General features: G+C 40.7%; 1 protein-coding gene across 3 annotated transcripts in view; it reads right to left on the bottom strand.

The window, feature by feature from the left end:
* Positions 1 to 14,421, bottom strand: part of MORC2 (MORC family CW-type zinc finger 2) — a 52,256-nt gene that overhangs the window by 24,228 nt on the left and 13,607 nt on the right. For all 3 annotated transcript variants that reach the window (XR_011855075.1, XM_072149081.1, XM_072149073.1), the window contains exons 8-17: positions 13,693 to 13,852; positions 13,492 to 13,603; positions 10,208 to 10,333; positions 9,479 to 9,558; positions 9,266 to 9,348; positions 6,444 to 6,529; positions 3,996 to 4,136; positions 2,929 to 3,083; positions 2,372 to 2,500; positions 57 to 162 (exon numbers count right to left, since the gene is read on the bottom strand). Coding sequence is in view for 2 of the 3 variants with exons in the window: in XM_072149081.1 (XP_072005182.1) it covers positions 57 to 162; positions 2,372 to 2,500; positions 2,929 to 3,083; positions 3,996 to 4,136; positions 6,444 to 6,529; positions 9,266 to 9,348; positions 9,479 to 9,558; positions 10,208 to 10,333; positions 13,492 to 13,603; positions 13,693 to 13,852 (1,178 nt within the window). In the remaining variant the exon portion in view is untranslated. The remainder of the gene's footprint in view (positions 1 to 56; positions 163 to 2,371; positions 2,501 to 2,928; positions 3,084 to 3,995; positions 4,137 to 6,443; positions 6,530 to 9,265; positions 9,349 to 9,478; positions 9,559 to 10,207; positions 10,334 to 13,491; positions 13,604 to 13,692; positions 13,853 to 14,421) is intronic.

Here is a 14,421-nt window from a genome sequence, read left to right as displayed (position 1 = left end):
AAAGATAAATAAATAGCCATAAATAAAATGGTTGCATTTATTTTCGAAATACAGACCTATCTTGCTCGGAGTCGGGATTCATTGAGCAGACCCATGTATCTGGGTACTCCCTCTCTACAGCACTAAGCTGGAAAGGAAGAGTTCGCCATTTCAAGCATAAATCTAAAACGAAATAAACATAGTTAGGAAAAACAGGAATTCTTCTTAATGGCAAGATCCTTATCATAATGGTTCGTTCCTTAAGCCTGTATAAAAAATATGTGTTGCATATGGGCTGCATAGGGTTGTGCACTGTATGCTGCCGTATATACATCCAGTATCCAGGGAGACCAGAACAAGTGGGAGGTGCATTCTGTTAGTCAGCCAGCCAATAGTAAAGCATCATTTGGCAACCCACTGTATTGTATACGGATAAGTGACAAATGTGCACATACAGATAAAAAACATCATGTATATACAGATTCATATGGCACAGAAATATAGGACTGAAGAAATTATACCTTTGTATTAGAAGAGTAACAGACAAAACACATTTACGATAACAATAATAGTATTGTCCTGTAAAAATACTCCTTAGGCTATATTCACACTGCCGTTGCCCGCCCGTACCGTACCGCAGCGGGCAACGGCAGTGCACAGGGAGAGGAGGAGGAGGTGAGCGCAGCTCACCCCCGCCCCTCTCCATAGGAAGTTATGGCGCACGGCGCCGTACTACGAGTAAAGATAGGACAGTGCGATAGGACATGTGCGGCACCGTACCGCTCCCGTAGGGCGCCGTGCGCCCATTGCCTTCTATGGGGGACGTATATCGGCCGCTATCTGCGGGTGAATTTCTTCCAGCGATCTACCGCAACATATGTTGCATACGGAGGAGGTCACAAGAAAAACACAGGAGTGTTGGTCTGAATAGCGGTATATTCTTATCGGAGGATTCAGGAATTTGTGCTGGAGGAGTGTGAACTGCTCTATTTTGACATATTGGAAGAGAAAGACACACGGAAGCAAGGGAATCGGGAGCTCCGGTCAGAACTCATTTTCTATGTTTTACAATTTGGGTTTACTGGATCAACCCTTGACTGTTTGTAGCTCCATGAGAGAGGTGTGCAGAACATAGCTGTTATTGCTGTATTTTTTGCACATTAGAAACTTGTCTTCGTGGGAATACCCCTTTAAGTTATTCAAAATAGCTTTTAGGAAGTATATTAACCCTTTAGGTATCTTTAGGTCTTACAAAGAACCGAGGCCATCATGGCGACAGATGATCACTCCCCAACGATGTCACGGGGAGTGACAATCTCAGCCACAATGGCTTTTCTGGCAGTGATCAAACAGTAATATGCAATATGCAGAAATCACCCACCTTGTATGGACTGGGCTGAGCCTGTGAGACCTCTTTATACAGGTGCATGCGTTGGTAAGGGCAAGATGCTGAGTATATGAGCTGGCACTTGTACTCTGACCTCATGGCCATAGTACTTCTCATTGTACCACTCTATTTTGCAGTATATGAGCCACATAATGATCAGCACCATATACTAAAAACAGGGAGAAACTGAGAACTGTTGAGGAAGAGCTTTGTGTGCGTCTTTCCACCATTCCTGCCAGGATATCCCTTTTGTGTTTATCGAAACAGGCCCAGGTTTCACACTGAGTGAGTAAAATAAATTTAGAATCTATATTATTAACTATATGTATAATATGACTGTTTTAGTGTCATTTTGTGCTATTTTGCTTAGTGGTGTGCCCCAGGATTTTCTAAGTATAAAAAGTGTGCCGCGGCTCAAAAAAGGTTGAAAATCACTGGCATAGACATTTAAACAAAGATCCTACGACTTCTATTGGACTGCCAGCATAGTGATTGAGCAGCCTGATAGAAGTTTTTTTTTTTTTTTTTACTGGGTAAAGTAGTATAGTCATCGAATTCCAAATTCTGGTATCTGTGGATCCCTACATATGAGTAGCAGTGAAGGGAAGTGGACATATACTGGGGAGTATGCTCCCTAAAGACCCCTTACCCAATGCAACGACCCCCTATTGCCCCCCCAGTAGCTAAGTCTTTCACACATATTGAATGCAGAAGAGGTCTCAATGTGTATTTGAGGGGCCAGTAGCAGGGAAAGATGATCCCCCAATTGCAGACCATCTGTCCATAGGAATTGTGTAGCAAAGACAGGTAGGTCTAGCACCCGCCCTATATTTTGCTGCACAGGCAGTCGGTTCATGGCATGGTAATGCACAGTACCTCACGGTGCATGCACTGCGCTATGATCGTGCCCAACAGAAATAAATGGGACCGTGCAGCTAGCTCACAGCCACAGCACTGAGGCCTTACTACAAAGGTACTTGTAAATAATGTTAAATAGCTACTCACCACACTGAATAGTGGTTGGGATCTCCATTGCACGCCTTCTTTTATACCTTAATTCAGTAGATGGTGGCTGATTCCAGTTTGCAGATATGTAACCAAATTCATCCCAAAATTTGACAATTCCCTTCTGGGCTATGGGGAAGAATAAGCAATAATAAGCAGCTTAATTTTTGTGGTCAATAAATGTTCATCTCATTAATACACATAGCAAGGGCTGGAAAAGCATAACTTGCATAACATACATTTTCTAGTTTTACAATTTAAAAAGAAGACTTTTAAAAATACTTCAATGACACATTTGTGTCATATGAAGGCATGCAAACATAAGAACATAATATATGCTTTTTAAGTGAAACACTTCATTTCAGAGTGGCCATCTGTTTGCACAGGTTTCGTTTGTAGCATTACACACCACAATGAAAACATGCCCAATTCAAGTAATTTGGGCCCATCAGATGCATGGTGTATCCAAAAGGTTCCATAGGTTTGTATAGAGCCTTAAAATGCTATTCTACTGTCTTACATCAGAACAAGCAAACACTCAATACACATAAACTTACCTATGCCAATATCTTTCCAGTACTGTGCCAAGTGTTCACCCATAGCTCTCAGAAGGTGTCGGTACTCCTTAGCATCAGCAAAGTCTTGTTTGTTGTGTGTGGGCTCCAAAACAAGATAAGGAACATCAACCACTCCTACTACTCCTCCACATGCCCTAGTAAGAGAAACCGTCAAAATGCAGCCTGGGATAGGGACCAGCAAGTAATATTTTATTATCTTACTATTATGGCTTTAAAGTGCCTTAGTCACAAAGAGTTTAAATATATTAACAATTTAAAATTCTATACACTGTGCTAACTGTGCAGCTTTTAAGTGTCAGCATAGATGAAATCCTGTCCAACCTCCTAGCCTGTATAATCTGAAAGATGGTTTCCTGGAAATCCTTTGGGACATATTGCATATTTTTCAAACACAAAAAAAAAGAAACATCATTTATCACTTTTACCACTAGTACGATGAATGATAAAGGAAAAGGTTCATTTATCATAATGCAAAGGCACAAAAAAGTTGACACCAAATAGTAATAGTTACAAAGTTAGACAAGACCAACTTAAACTTAGATTTATCATTCATCATTAGACACTTTCACTAGTCTGGTACAGACAGGAAGTTTCAGTGTGTCGGATTGCATAGAATTAAAGGGGTATTCTCATTTCAGCAAATTAATGTCATTGTTTGTAGGATGAAAAATTATACACTTCTCCAATATACCATTGTATTTGCTGGAATGAGAGCACCCCTTTAAGGCCAAACAATGAAGGACTTTTGAAGTGCTGTATGTATGTGTAGGTGTTGAATTGATTATTTGGGCTATGGACAAAATACCTCTCAGGTATTGTAAAGGATCTGTCAGAATAGTGTTATTCCAACCTAATGAGTTAATTTCGTCAGTCTTTGGTCCTGGAACCAAGAGAAAAAAAGCAAAACAACAGCTCCGTACCATGTGTAGTGCATAAGCTGTTTTACTGTTGCTGTTCAACTCTGTTCTCTATGTTGAATTCAGGGTCAAAATCATAGTGTAAGACCCATACCATTCTGATACGGAGGAAGAAAAGGCGATACTTACATTCCTCCATCAAGCTGAGGTCCGACCTTCTCATACATTTTTATTAACCGACTGCAGTTATACACAAACATGCCATCAAGCTCTCGTTGTTCAATGTTTACTCCAAAGATAAAATTTAGCTCCTTTGGTTCTTTTAGAGCTCTGAAAGAAAAAAAAAGAAAGAAAAAATATTTCCTATTTTGTCATCTAAATTTCACATACTTTAACGAGGGAAAATGAATATACGAAAAATAAATAAACCCTATGCGCAACTGATAATATCAATAATTCCCTCTACTGTTCATTCCTGTTTTGTATGTTACAGGCCGGTGGCACATAAATGGATTTTAAAGACTGACCACAGTATCGTGGAAGTGATATATGATGCAAGGAGACCCTGCTTCCCAGGGGGAACAGAAGTACAGTACTGTTATCATGACAACACTGGGGAAAAAGGGACTTTCTGCATCTTATACCAATATAGTATATGTCAAATCTTTTCACTGTGTATCGGTGGAGAAAAAATTTATTAAAGGAAATTTACCAGTTTCACTGATGGTAGAAGTGTAGCACTTACTTACAAAAAAGAAAAATCCTTGCGGACTCCAGCAATCAGATCCAGAAAAGATATGAATAAAATCTTTGCTTTATTAAATCAATAGGGAAAAATCATTAAAAATACATAGTACAGTCACAGAAAGACTGACGCGTTTCGGACATGTCTGTCCTTAGTCGTAGCCTAAAAACACTGACAAAGTACTGAGTATATAAAGAGGCACCAAAGGCTTCTGGGAAGGGCATCTAAGCACCTGTTACTTTGATAGAGCCCAAAACAACTGAATCGAAATCACACATTCATATACATCAAGAAAAAAGACAAGAGACAAAAAGGCACCATAAACATACATACTTGAAATAACTAGATATGTTCCCAACTTAATATAGTATATAATACAGTAAATCACTTTTTAGGTTCATACCCGAAGGAGCTCGAGTCCCAGTTCCAGGATCCAGTAGGAACCACACGTAGATTTGAAAAATCTGAAATGTTTAGATAAACCTGAAATACTCTGTGCAAAAGTAAGTTCTTTTTTGGACATCCCCTCCATCATCTCCCACTGAACATGTTCTACGCCCCTTAAGAGGCGGGGCTGGACCTGGAGCTGGGCACTCGAGCTCCTTCGGGAATAAACCGAAGAAGTGATTTACTTTACTTAAGTTGGGAACATATCTAGTTATTTCAAGTATGTACGTATATGGTGCCTTTTTGTCTCATCTTTTTTCTTGATGTATATGAATGTGTGATTTCGATTCAGTTGTTTTGGGCTCTATCAAAGTAACAGGTGTGAAGAGGCCCTTCCTAGAAGCCTTTGGTGCCCCCTTTCCTCTTTATATACCCAGTACTTTCTCAGTGTTTTTAGGCTACGACTAAGGACAGACATGTCTGAAAAGCGTCAGTCTTTTTGTGACTGTACTATGTATTTTTAATGATTTTTCCCTATTGATTTAATAAACAAAGATTTTATTCATATCTTTTCAGGATCTGATTGCTGGAGTCCGCAAGGATTTTTCTTTTTTGTGATATCCACTTGCTGGCCCCCATGCAGCTCTCCGTGCATCGGAAGAAAAGATCCTACATATTCACAGCGTCAGGGAGGGGAGATGAATTTTCTATATTTTGTAGCACTTACTTACGCCTTTCTTTATGCGTGAATAGTACCGCCTGCTTCCACTAAAGAGCAGTCCTATGACATCAGAGAGTCGGGGCTTGGAGAGTGCAGGGAAGGAGCTCTCTCCTAGCTCCTCAGGCAGAAGAAGGCAGTACTATTACAGTGCAGGCGTGAATACCGTATTTTCCGGACTATAAGGCGCACTTAAAAGCCTTGGATTTCCTTGGAAATCCAAAGTGCGCCTTATAGTCCGGTGTGCCCTATGTATGGCGCTGGGCAGCGGACCATACTTACATAGGTCCCCGCTACCGGAGACAGCAGATCTCCAGCGGGAACTGCAGACCACGCGGCACGAACAACTTCTGCGTCGCGTCCCGTCGGGTCTCTGCTCCGCCCCCGGACCCGGCGCCTTATAGTCCGATGCGCCTTATATATGGAATTATTACATATATAAGGCGCATCGGACTAATGCGCCTTATATTCCGGTGCGCCTAATGGCCCGGAAAATACGGTAAGTTGATGTTGGGTGATGTCAGCCTGAGCGCCTTCAGCTAATTTACATATTTTTCTTAAATAATTTTTCTCACTTATTGTGCCATTCTTTATTCAATTAAAACAGTTCCACTTAGAGCATTATGAAACGCACACACAAGTGCTACACACCTACCATCTATCAATGATATTGATGGTGGATGTCCATTAATTAATCCATTGCTATATAACCAAATGTTACCTAAACAGTTTGCCTAAGCAATAAGCTTTACACACAAAAAACTCGGCAATGGGTTCAATTGCCTACCTTTGTTTTGCCTCCTTAATACGTCTCTTAACATCTGCCTCCCGACGGGCTGTAATTGCAGCATTCTGCACCTGCCTGAGTGCAGCCTTAAAAAAAAAACCATGAAACATAATTTGGGATGATTATAATCTCTCAAAATAGTATTATCATAATGGTTTGTCTACGTGACACTCAAACATATTTTTAATTGACTTTGATGTAGTTTCAACAACCATGTCAGGATGCTTTGGGACGGGACACTTAATTACACACAGGTCCTTACGTGGGGCCCTAAATCACCCTGTGTTGTTTCTCCATGCCTGCAATTTAAAAAAAAAAAATCCAGAACTCTCAGCAGTCTGATGCTCTCTAAGTAAGCATAAATGTATTTATTTGTTTATTTTTATAGTGGTCAGAAATATAACACGGCTATTTCTGGGATAAAAAAAAACACAGTTCCTTAAAGGACACCAGTCATCAGGTCTGTGTCACTATTTCTGTCACCTCTACCTGTTGGAGCAGATCACATGGATCCCATCCCAGCCTTTATCTAGTTATTTCATACATTATTCATTGTAAAATCATCTATTTTTTATCATGTAAATCAGGCTGGTCACATGGTCAGAGACAGTGATGTCACCCCCGTTACCCCTCCCCTCTCCTCCTCCTGCTCATGTCTGTGTGTAATGTATAGTAAAGCATGGCTAGTGTGTGTGCTGCATCTGCTGACATGCTGCATCCTCCTAATACACATGTGACATCAGCTACACATGAATCTGACATGTTCTGCTGTAACATGGCTGCCTGGAGCTGCTGTATCTCTCCTATACACACACACATGCACACACAGGCTGCAGGGGGCGTGGCCACCAGCACCAGGAAGCACATCATTATACGGCCTCACATCATTATACAGGCTGTCAGTCATGCACTGGTGGTGTGGCTGTGCCTCCCACTCATGAATAAGGTGGACAGCTTGAATATGCTAATGCTTCATTGGACATTTCACAGGTCATTTGCATACAGCTTTAGGACCTCATTGCTTAGGTTTACAGGCATGTAGAGGGACAATGAAGGGATAGAGGCAATGCTCTCTAATGGCAGTTTATGAAAATATATTTAGTTTAGGGGGGTTATTTTGCATGACAGGTTCTCTTTAAGGTTTGATGGTTTAGTGTCCCAAATTGCCTTTACAGGTTTCCTTTAAAATTCTCCTAAAATGGCTGCAAAGCCATTTCAAAATACACGTTATATGTATTTTTCATGCACACTGTCACCACATATGAATGTATCTCAGGGAATCAATTCTGGCATTAATGGAAAGTTGTCACCAAGAATGTAATTTTTAGCTAGTGTCAGGTTCCAATAGCCTATGCTATGCAGATTTTAAAAATGGCTTTGTCAGCATTCTGAATCATTTTAATATTTTATGCAAGTTTAATTAATATTACCCGTCTCTCTGCCAACAGCATGTTCTCCCAGGGGAAGAGGACAGCTGCAGCATGTGTGTGCCTGTGTCAGTCTCCTCTCCTCCATACTCAAGCATCTCCCTCCCCACTTTCTGTCATGTGCATTGAGCAAACAAGGGAGGGAGGGGGATGGTATGGAGGAGAGGAACAATGCATGAGAAGATACAGGCACACACAGGCTGCAGCTGCTCCCCTTGAAACTCACCACACACTACTGGCAGGGAACCAGGAAATGTAAATCAAACTATTATAAACTTCTCAAGTCATCAGAATGCTGACAAAGGCATTATTAAAATCAGCGTATAGGCTATTGGAACCTGTTACTAGCTAGAAACCTCATTTCTGTTGACCGGTTCAATTTAAGGGTCAGGCATAAACTAGAGAAAGTCTTTGTGACCGAATTTAAGGTTCTATTTTTATCAACACATAGACCAGAAAATATTATCACCTGCAAGTTATGGGCTTTTCAAGCAAAACATGAAAGTGCTAGAAAAAATAAACATGTATCTACCTCCATCCCTGTGTCTCGTGCATCAGTCTCTCCATGCAGCGCACAGTCTAGCTTCTGGCTGGCCGGGTGGTTGGCCATGTCCAACCGTCCCCTGTTCCAGCGCTGTATCAGGCACTGGGATATGGGGAAGGGTGGGCGCTTACGTGCTCCTGTAAACAAACAGGGGCACGGCAGAAAGTGACTCTGGCACGGGACACCAGGAGGAACTATGGAGGCAAGTACATGTTTATTTTTTTATAGCAGCCCACATAGCTGTTTTTTATAAGTCTCGGAAACCCCTTTAAGTGTATAAAGAGACCAAACAGGCCAAGCACTTTCCATGCAGGGCAGTTGTACAGCAAACAAAATACATCTGCCTTGGTAAAAGGCAAATCTATGGTCTTTAATTTATGGTCTTCACCAAGGGTTATAAAATAATGTTAACTTTATACTCCAGGTTTACTTTTGCCACTTTTGTCATAAGATTATACAAAATAAAAATGCCAACACATTTCAAGACTTGCAAATAAGGGCATTTACAGTACAAGTTGTAATTTTTACTGGTACTATTTTGGGGTTAGAAATTGTATACAACATTTACTGTGGAGTGTAAATACTGTACCACACATAAAGGCCAGGCTTGGCAATACCCAATACGATTTACATATACATTTCCCTTAAAAAAAATAATTGTAATGCGATCATTCTCTTGTAGTGCAGTGTATTATACTATACATTATTACTACAGTATTGAAAGACTATTAGGTCCTGCCCGTGCACCATCCAGCATAAACCACTGTTATAATCTTGCCACATCTCGTTTCTTGTTCAGAGAATACTGACAAATTTTCCCAATATGTTTAGCACAACTTTAACAACCTTACCCTGGAATCCCGGGACAAGTCATCTCCAAGACGAATCTCTAGGGCTCGCGCTTTACTTTCTGCCTCATGTGCTTTTTCCTCCGCTGCAAAAAAAATAATGCTTACAATAGTTATTAACTACATGTAGCTGCACAAGGTCTTTCAGCTTAACTGAATAAAAACATTATCTTCTATGTTTTAGTGTACCAAGAGACCATTCTATCATCACAATACCTATTTTTGCCATGTGCTCTGCCTTCTTCACCTCCTGTTCAGCTCGTGTTTTAAATCGATTTGATGTATATTTGTACATTCTGAAAACAAAAACCAAATACAGCACTAAAATATCATGTTCTAAAATGTCCAAATGCTAAATAATTACACCTAAAATCATTAAAGGTGTTTTTCCAACTTTGCAAGCTATCCCGCGATCGGTAGGGGATCCGACTGCTTGGACCCCTACCAATCACCAATGGGATCCCCAGCAATCCGGAGAATGGGGGTCCTGTTCTCACCTATGGATGGAACAGCAGGACAAGCATCACACCTTCCACTCCATTCAATAGTAAGGGCATGTCAGAGTGCAGCACCCGGATATCTATGGAACTCTCATTCACAGACTGAGGCCCCAAGATAGCCGACTGCTGTTTTCCGGAAATTGCTGAATGGAGCGCCAGGATGCATGCTCAATCACGCATGCTCCAATCTTTGGATTGCTGGGTTTCCCATTCACATGATCAATTGGGTCCCAGTAATTGGACCCTTACCAATCAGTTTGTTATCCCCTATCCACAAGAACATTTGAAGTTAGTACAAACATTAACACCAAAAGCCATAATAGATCAACTAAACTACTTCTACATTTTGACCTTGTACTCCCATTTTCAGTGACTAACACCGAATATGATTTCTCTAAATTTTTAAGAAAACACTTTTGTAGTCCAATTTGGACTTTTTACTCACCTGGGCTTGTAAAGACAACAAGACAATCTTTTAGTCTGAACCTTGTGACCATGAATAAAAATTCTCATTCGTGGGTCAATGTAAAGAACAGCAGCATAGGCGCGAAATGAACGGCTCTCAGGTTTCCTAGAAAATAGATATATATTGACACAAGTGAATACAAACAATACACCTTTTTTCAGCTTATTTTCTTAGAATTCTGCATTGTGCCATTCATATATTATTGTGCTTAGAAATTATAAATTTTGTAAGAATGTAATGCCTAGAACAGGGAGAAACCTATGGACACAACCAAGTACACGCAGTCCCCAGGTTATGTACAGAATAGGTTCTATAGGTTTGCGCTTAAAGTGGTTTGCCCACGAAAGAAAGTTCTCTAATCTTAATCTCATAGTCATGTTTACACAATAAATATAATTTTTAACCCATTACATTGCAATTTTAGTCAGTTTTTTAGCAGTTTTTGGTCCTATTACTTCCTAGACAGCTCAGTGAAAGAATCCAGAGTGTGTGGGGGAGGGCACTAGCTAAGAAGACACTTCAGGAGTCCTTTGTGTTATGAGATGCTGTTTGCTGACAATGTGTTTGATTTTCAGGGTACAGGGTTTAGCTACATTTTAGTTAGCTTCAGAACATTCTATTAGTCTGACACATAGAAAAAGAGACATGAGACAGATCAGAGTCATGTAATGGATATAAAACTGAATGATACACTCAGCTCTGCGGTCTCACCTAATCGATAAGACACAGAGTCAGCACTGACTCAGATACAGAGCTCATCTTGTTTTTAGAGCTTCTGATATCTCCTTTCCACACTGCTGAAGCACAGTGATGAACCAGGAAGTGCCTGTGTCTGTAGTGCTCTCTGCCTCCTACCCCTCCCCCTTCTCCTGCAAGAGAGAACTCTTACAGGTGATCATTGTAGCTTGGGGCTAAAGTTCTGTAAATTAAAAGCGGTCCCCAATCTAAGAACACCTGACTTACAGCCGACCTCTGGTTATAAACAGCCCTCTGTATGTTGGTAATTTAATGTACTTTAGCCTTAGGCTACAATGATCAGCTGTACTAGTTATCAAAGGTGTCTGCAAATAAGCTTTATTGTTTATCCCGGTTCTTATGACAACCCAAAAGTTTTAACCCCTAGGGGACACAGCCTATTTTGGCCTTAAGGACGCGGCCCCATTCTTCAAATCTGACCTGTGTCACTCCGTTCGTGAGCCGGTGCCAGAAGCAGGACGTTATAGAACGTCCCCGTGCGCTAAGCATCTAGCCCCGGGGACGTACTATAACGTCCTGGTGCGCCTAGGGGTTAAAAGTCACAGACACCAAAAAAATTTTGTCTGAGGTTATAATTCTAAAATATACAGTTCCAACTTACATACAAATTCAACTTGGGTTCTGTAGGTCTGTTCTTATCTTGTATGTAAGCCGAGCTGTATAGGCTTTAGGGGAAATATACAGCCCCGGAGGTCATAGTGGGCTGAAAAGTCCATTTGTAAGTAGGGGTTGTCTGTAAGTCGGGGATGTGAAAGCATTTAGGAATCACAAAAACTCACTCACAGAGCTGCAGACTAAATTAAGGTTTAATGGTCGATGCTGATGTGCACAATGCTGAAATGTTTACAACACACTATTGACTAAAAAAACAATAAATTAATGGAAAAACAAAAATGTCAATGAATTCCAAAATAAAAAGACATATACACTCACCGGCCACTTTATTAGGTACACCATGCTAGTAACGGGTTAGACCCCCTTTTGCCTTCAGAACTGCCTCAATTCTTCGTGGCATAGATTCAACAAGGTGCTGGAAGCATTCCTCAGAGATTTTGGTCCATATTGACATGATGGCATCACACAGTTGCCGCAGATTTGTCGGCTTCACATCCATGATGCGAATCTCCCGTTCCACATCCCAAAGATGCTCTATTGGATTGAGATCTGGCGACTGTGGAGGCCATTTGAGTACAGTGAACTCATTGTCATGTTCAAGAAACCAGTCTGAGATGATTCCAGCTTTATGACATGGCGCATTATCCTGCTGAAAGTAGCCATCAGATGTTGGGTACATTGTGGTCATAAAGGGATGGACATGGTCAGCAACAATACTCAGGTAGCCTGTGGCGTTGCAACGATGCTCAATTGGTACCAAAGGGCCCAAAGAGTGCCAAGAAATCTGCCCCACACCATGACACCACCACCACCAGCCTGAACTGTTGATACAAGGCAGGATGGATCCATGCTTTCATGTTGTTGATGCCAAATTCTGACCCTACCATCCGAATGTCGCAGCAGAAATCGAGACTCATCAGACCAGGCAACGTTTTTCCAATCTTCTACTGTCCAATTTCGATGAGCTTGTGCAAATTGTAGCCTCAGTTTCCTGTTCTTAGCTGAAAGGAGTGGCACCCGGTGTGGTCTTCTGCTGCTGTAGCCCATCTGCCTCAAAGTTCGATGTACTGTGCGTTCAGAGATACTCTTCTGCCTACCTTGGTTGTAACGGGTGGCAATTTGAGTCACTGTTGCCTTTCTATCAGCTCGAAACAGTCTGCCGATTCTCCTCTGACCTCTGGCATCAACAAGGCATTTCCGCCCACAGAACTGCCGCTCACTGGATGTTTTTTCTTTTTCGGACCATTCTCTGTAAACCCTAGAGATGGTTGTGCGTGAAAATCCCAGTAGATCAGCAGTTTCTGAAATACTCAGACCAGCCCTTCTGGCACCAACAACCATGCCACGTTCAAAGGCACTCAAATCACCTTTCTTCCCCATACTGATGCTCGGTTTGAACTGCAGGAGATTGTCTTGACCATGTCTACATGCCTAAATGCACCAAGTTGCGGCCATGTGATTGGCTGATAAGAAATTAAGTGTTAACGAGCAGTTGGACAGGTGTACCTAATAAAGTGGCCGGTGACTGTAGATGACAGATACATTAATTTTGTATTATTATTTTGGCAATATATTCCCTTCTTCACCTTCACAAAAATTGTGTGCCAGTAGCTTTACTCCTTATATCACCAAACTGTATGCCAAGTACAGTATGAAATGAAATGAAATGCTGAAATGGATACATTTATAGAAGTGTGTAAACTTTGACATACATCTTATGGGTATTTTTATTAATACAAGATCATGGGAGAAGAAATTCTCTGAATTTTAGTTATGCATTCTTAGAAGATGCAATTTATATTTGCGATACAATGAGGTAGATTTTACCATTTTTAAAACCAATAACTTATTTGGGAAGCAACATCAAATATTTGTTAAAACTTCTCACTTACGTTCCCTCAGGTGGAGTACCAGCCATCTGAATATCTTTTGGATCAGATTCTACATCAAGCTCTGGTTCTCCAGAGTCCATTAACTTCAAATTGAAAATCACAACTAATGTACCTAAGAACAACATAACAAAATGGCATTTATCTCATGATAAAGTTTGCAAAGAGAAATAAAATTATTCAACATAATTTAATGTAATTTACCCGACTCTCCAGTGATCTTTCTGAATTGTTCCATAACCTCTTTTTGGGAGCGAAATGGAGAGTACTTGTAGATTAGTTCAGTTTCAATGGCAAATTTTTCCATATTATCTGACAATGCCTCACCAGTTTTTGAATTCCATGTGGGAAGAGGCACAATCACCTACAAAGAAAAAAACGCTGTATTACAACGGTAACTGGGATTAACATGTACGATCCATATGTAAACAGTGAAATGAAATCAGCCACAGTAACCCGGATCAGGTTTCTATTTACCCGTAATACCAAAGATCAACCAAAAAGAATGAAAAGGTGAATGGTATTAAAACTTAAAATGAAAACAAACCATCACAAATAGCCATCAAGATTACCAGCCCAGTATCAGTGATGAAGTTAAACTCACAGTCATATACAGTCATGGCCAAAAAGTTTGAGAATGACACAAATATATTTTCACATGATCTGTTGCCCTCTGTTTTTTATGTGTGTGTCAGATGTTTTTATCACAGAAATACAAGTGCAATCATATTATAAGTTACAAAAGCTTTTATTGACAGTTAGAAGGAGTTACTGCAGCAAGTCAATATTTGCAGTGTTGACCCTTCTTCTTCAGGACCTCTGCAATTCTCCCTGGTCTTCTCTCAAACAACTTCTGGACCAAATCCTGACTGATAGCAGTCCATTCTTGCACAATCAATGCTTGCATTTTGTTGGTTTTTGTTTGTCCACCTG

This window comes from Engystomops pustulosus, chromosome 1 (genome assembly GCF_040894005.1).
Source record: "Engystomops pustulosus chromosome 1, aEngPut4.maternal, whole genome shotgun sequence".
In the NCBI taxonomy this organism is placed as follows: Eukaryota; Metazoa; Chordata; class Amphibia; order Anura; family Leptodactylidae; genus Engystomops; species Engystomops pustulosus.
This window is presented reverse-complemented; position numbering and strand designations above follow the sequence as displayed.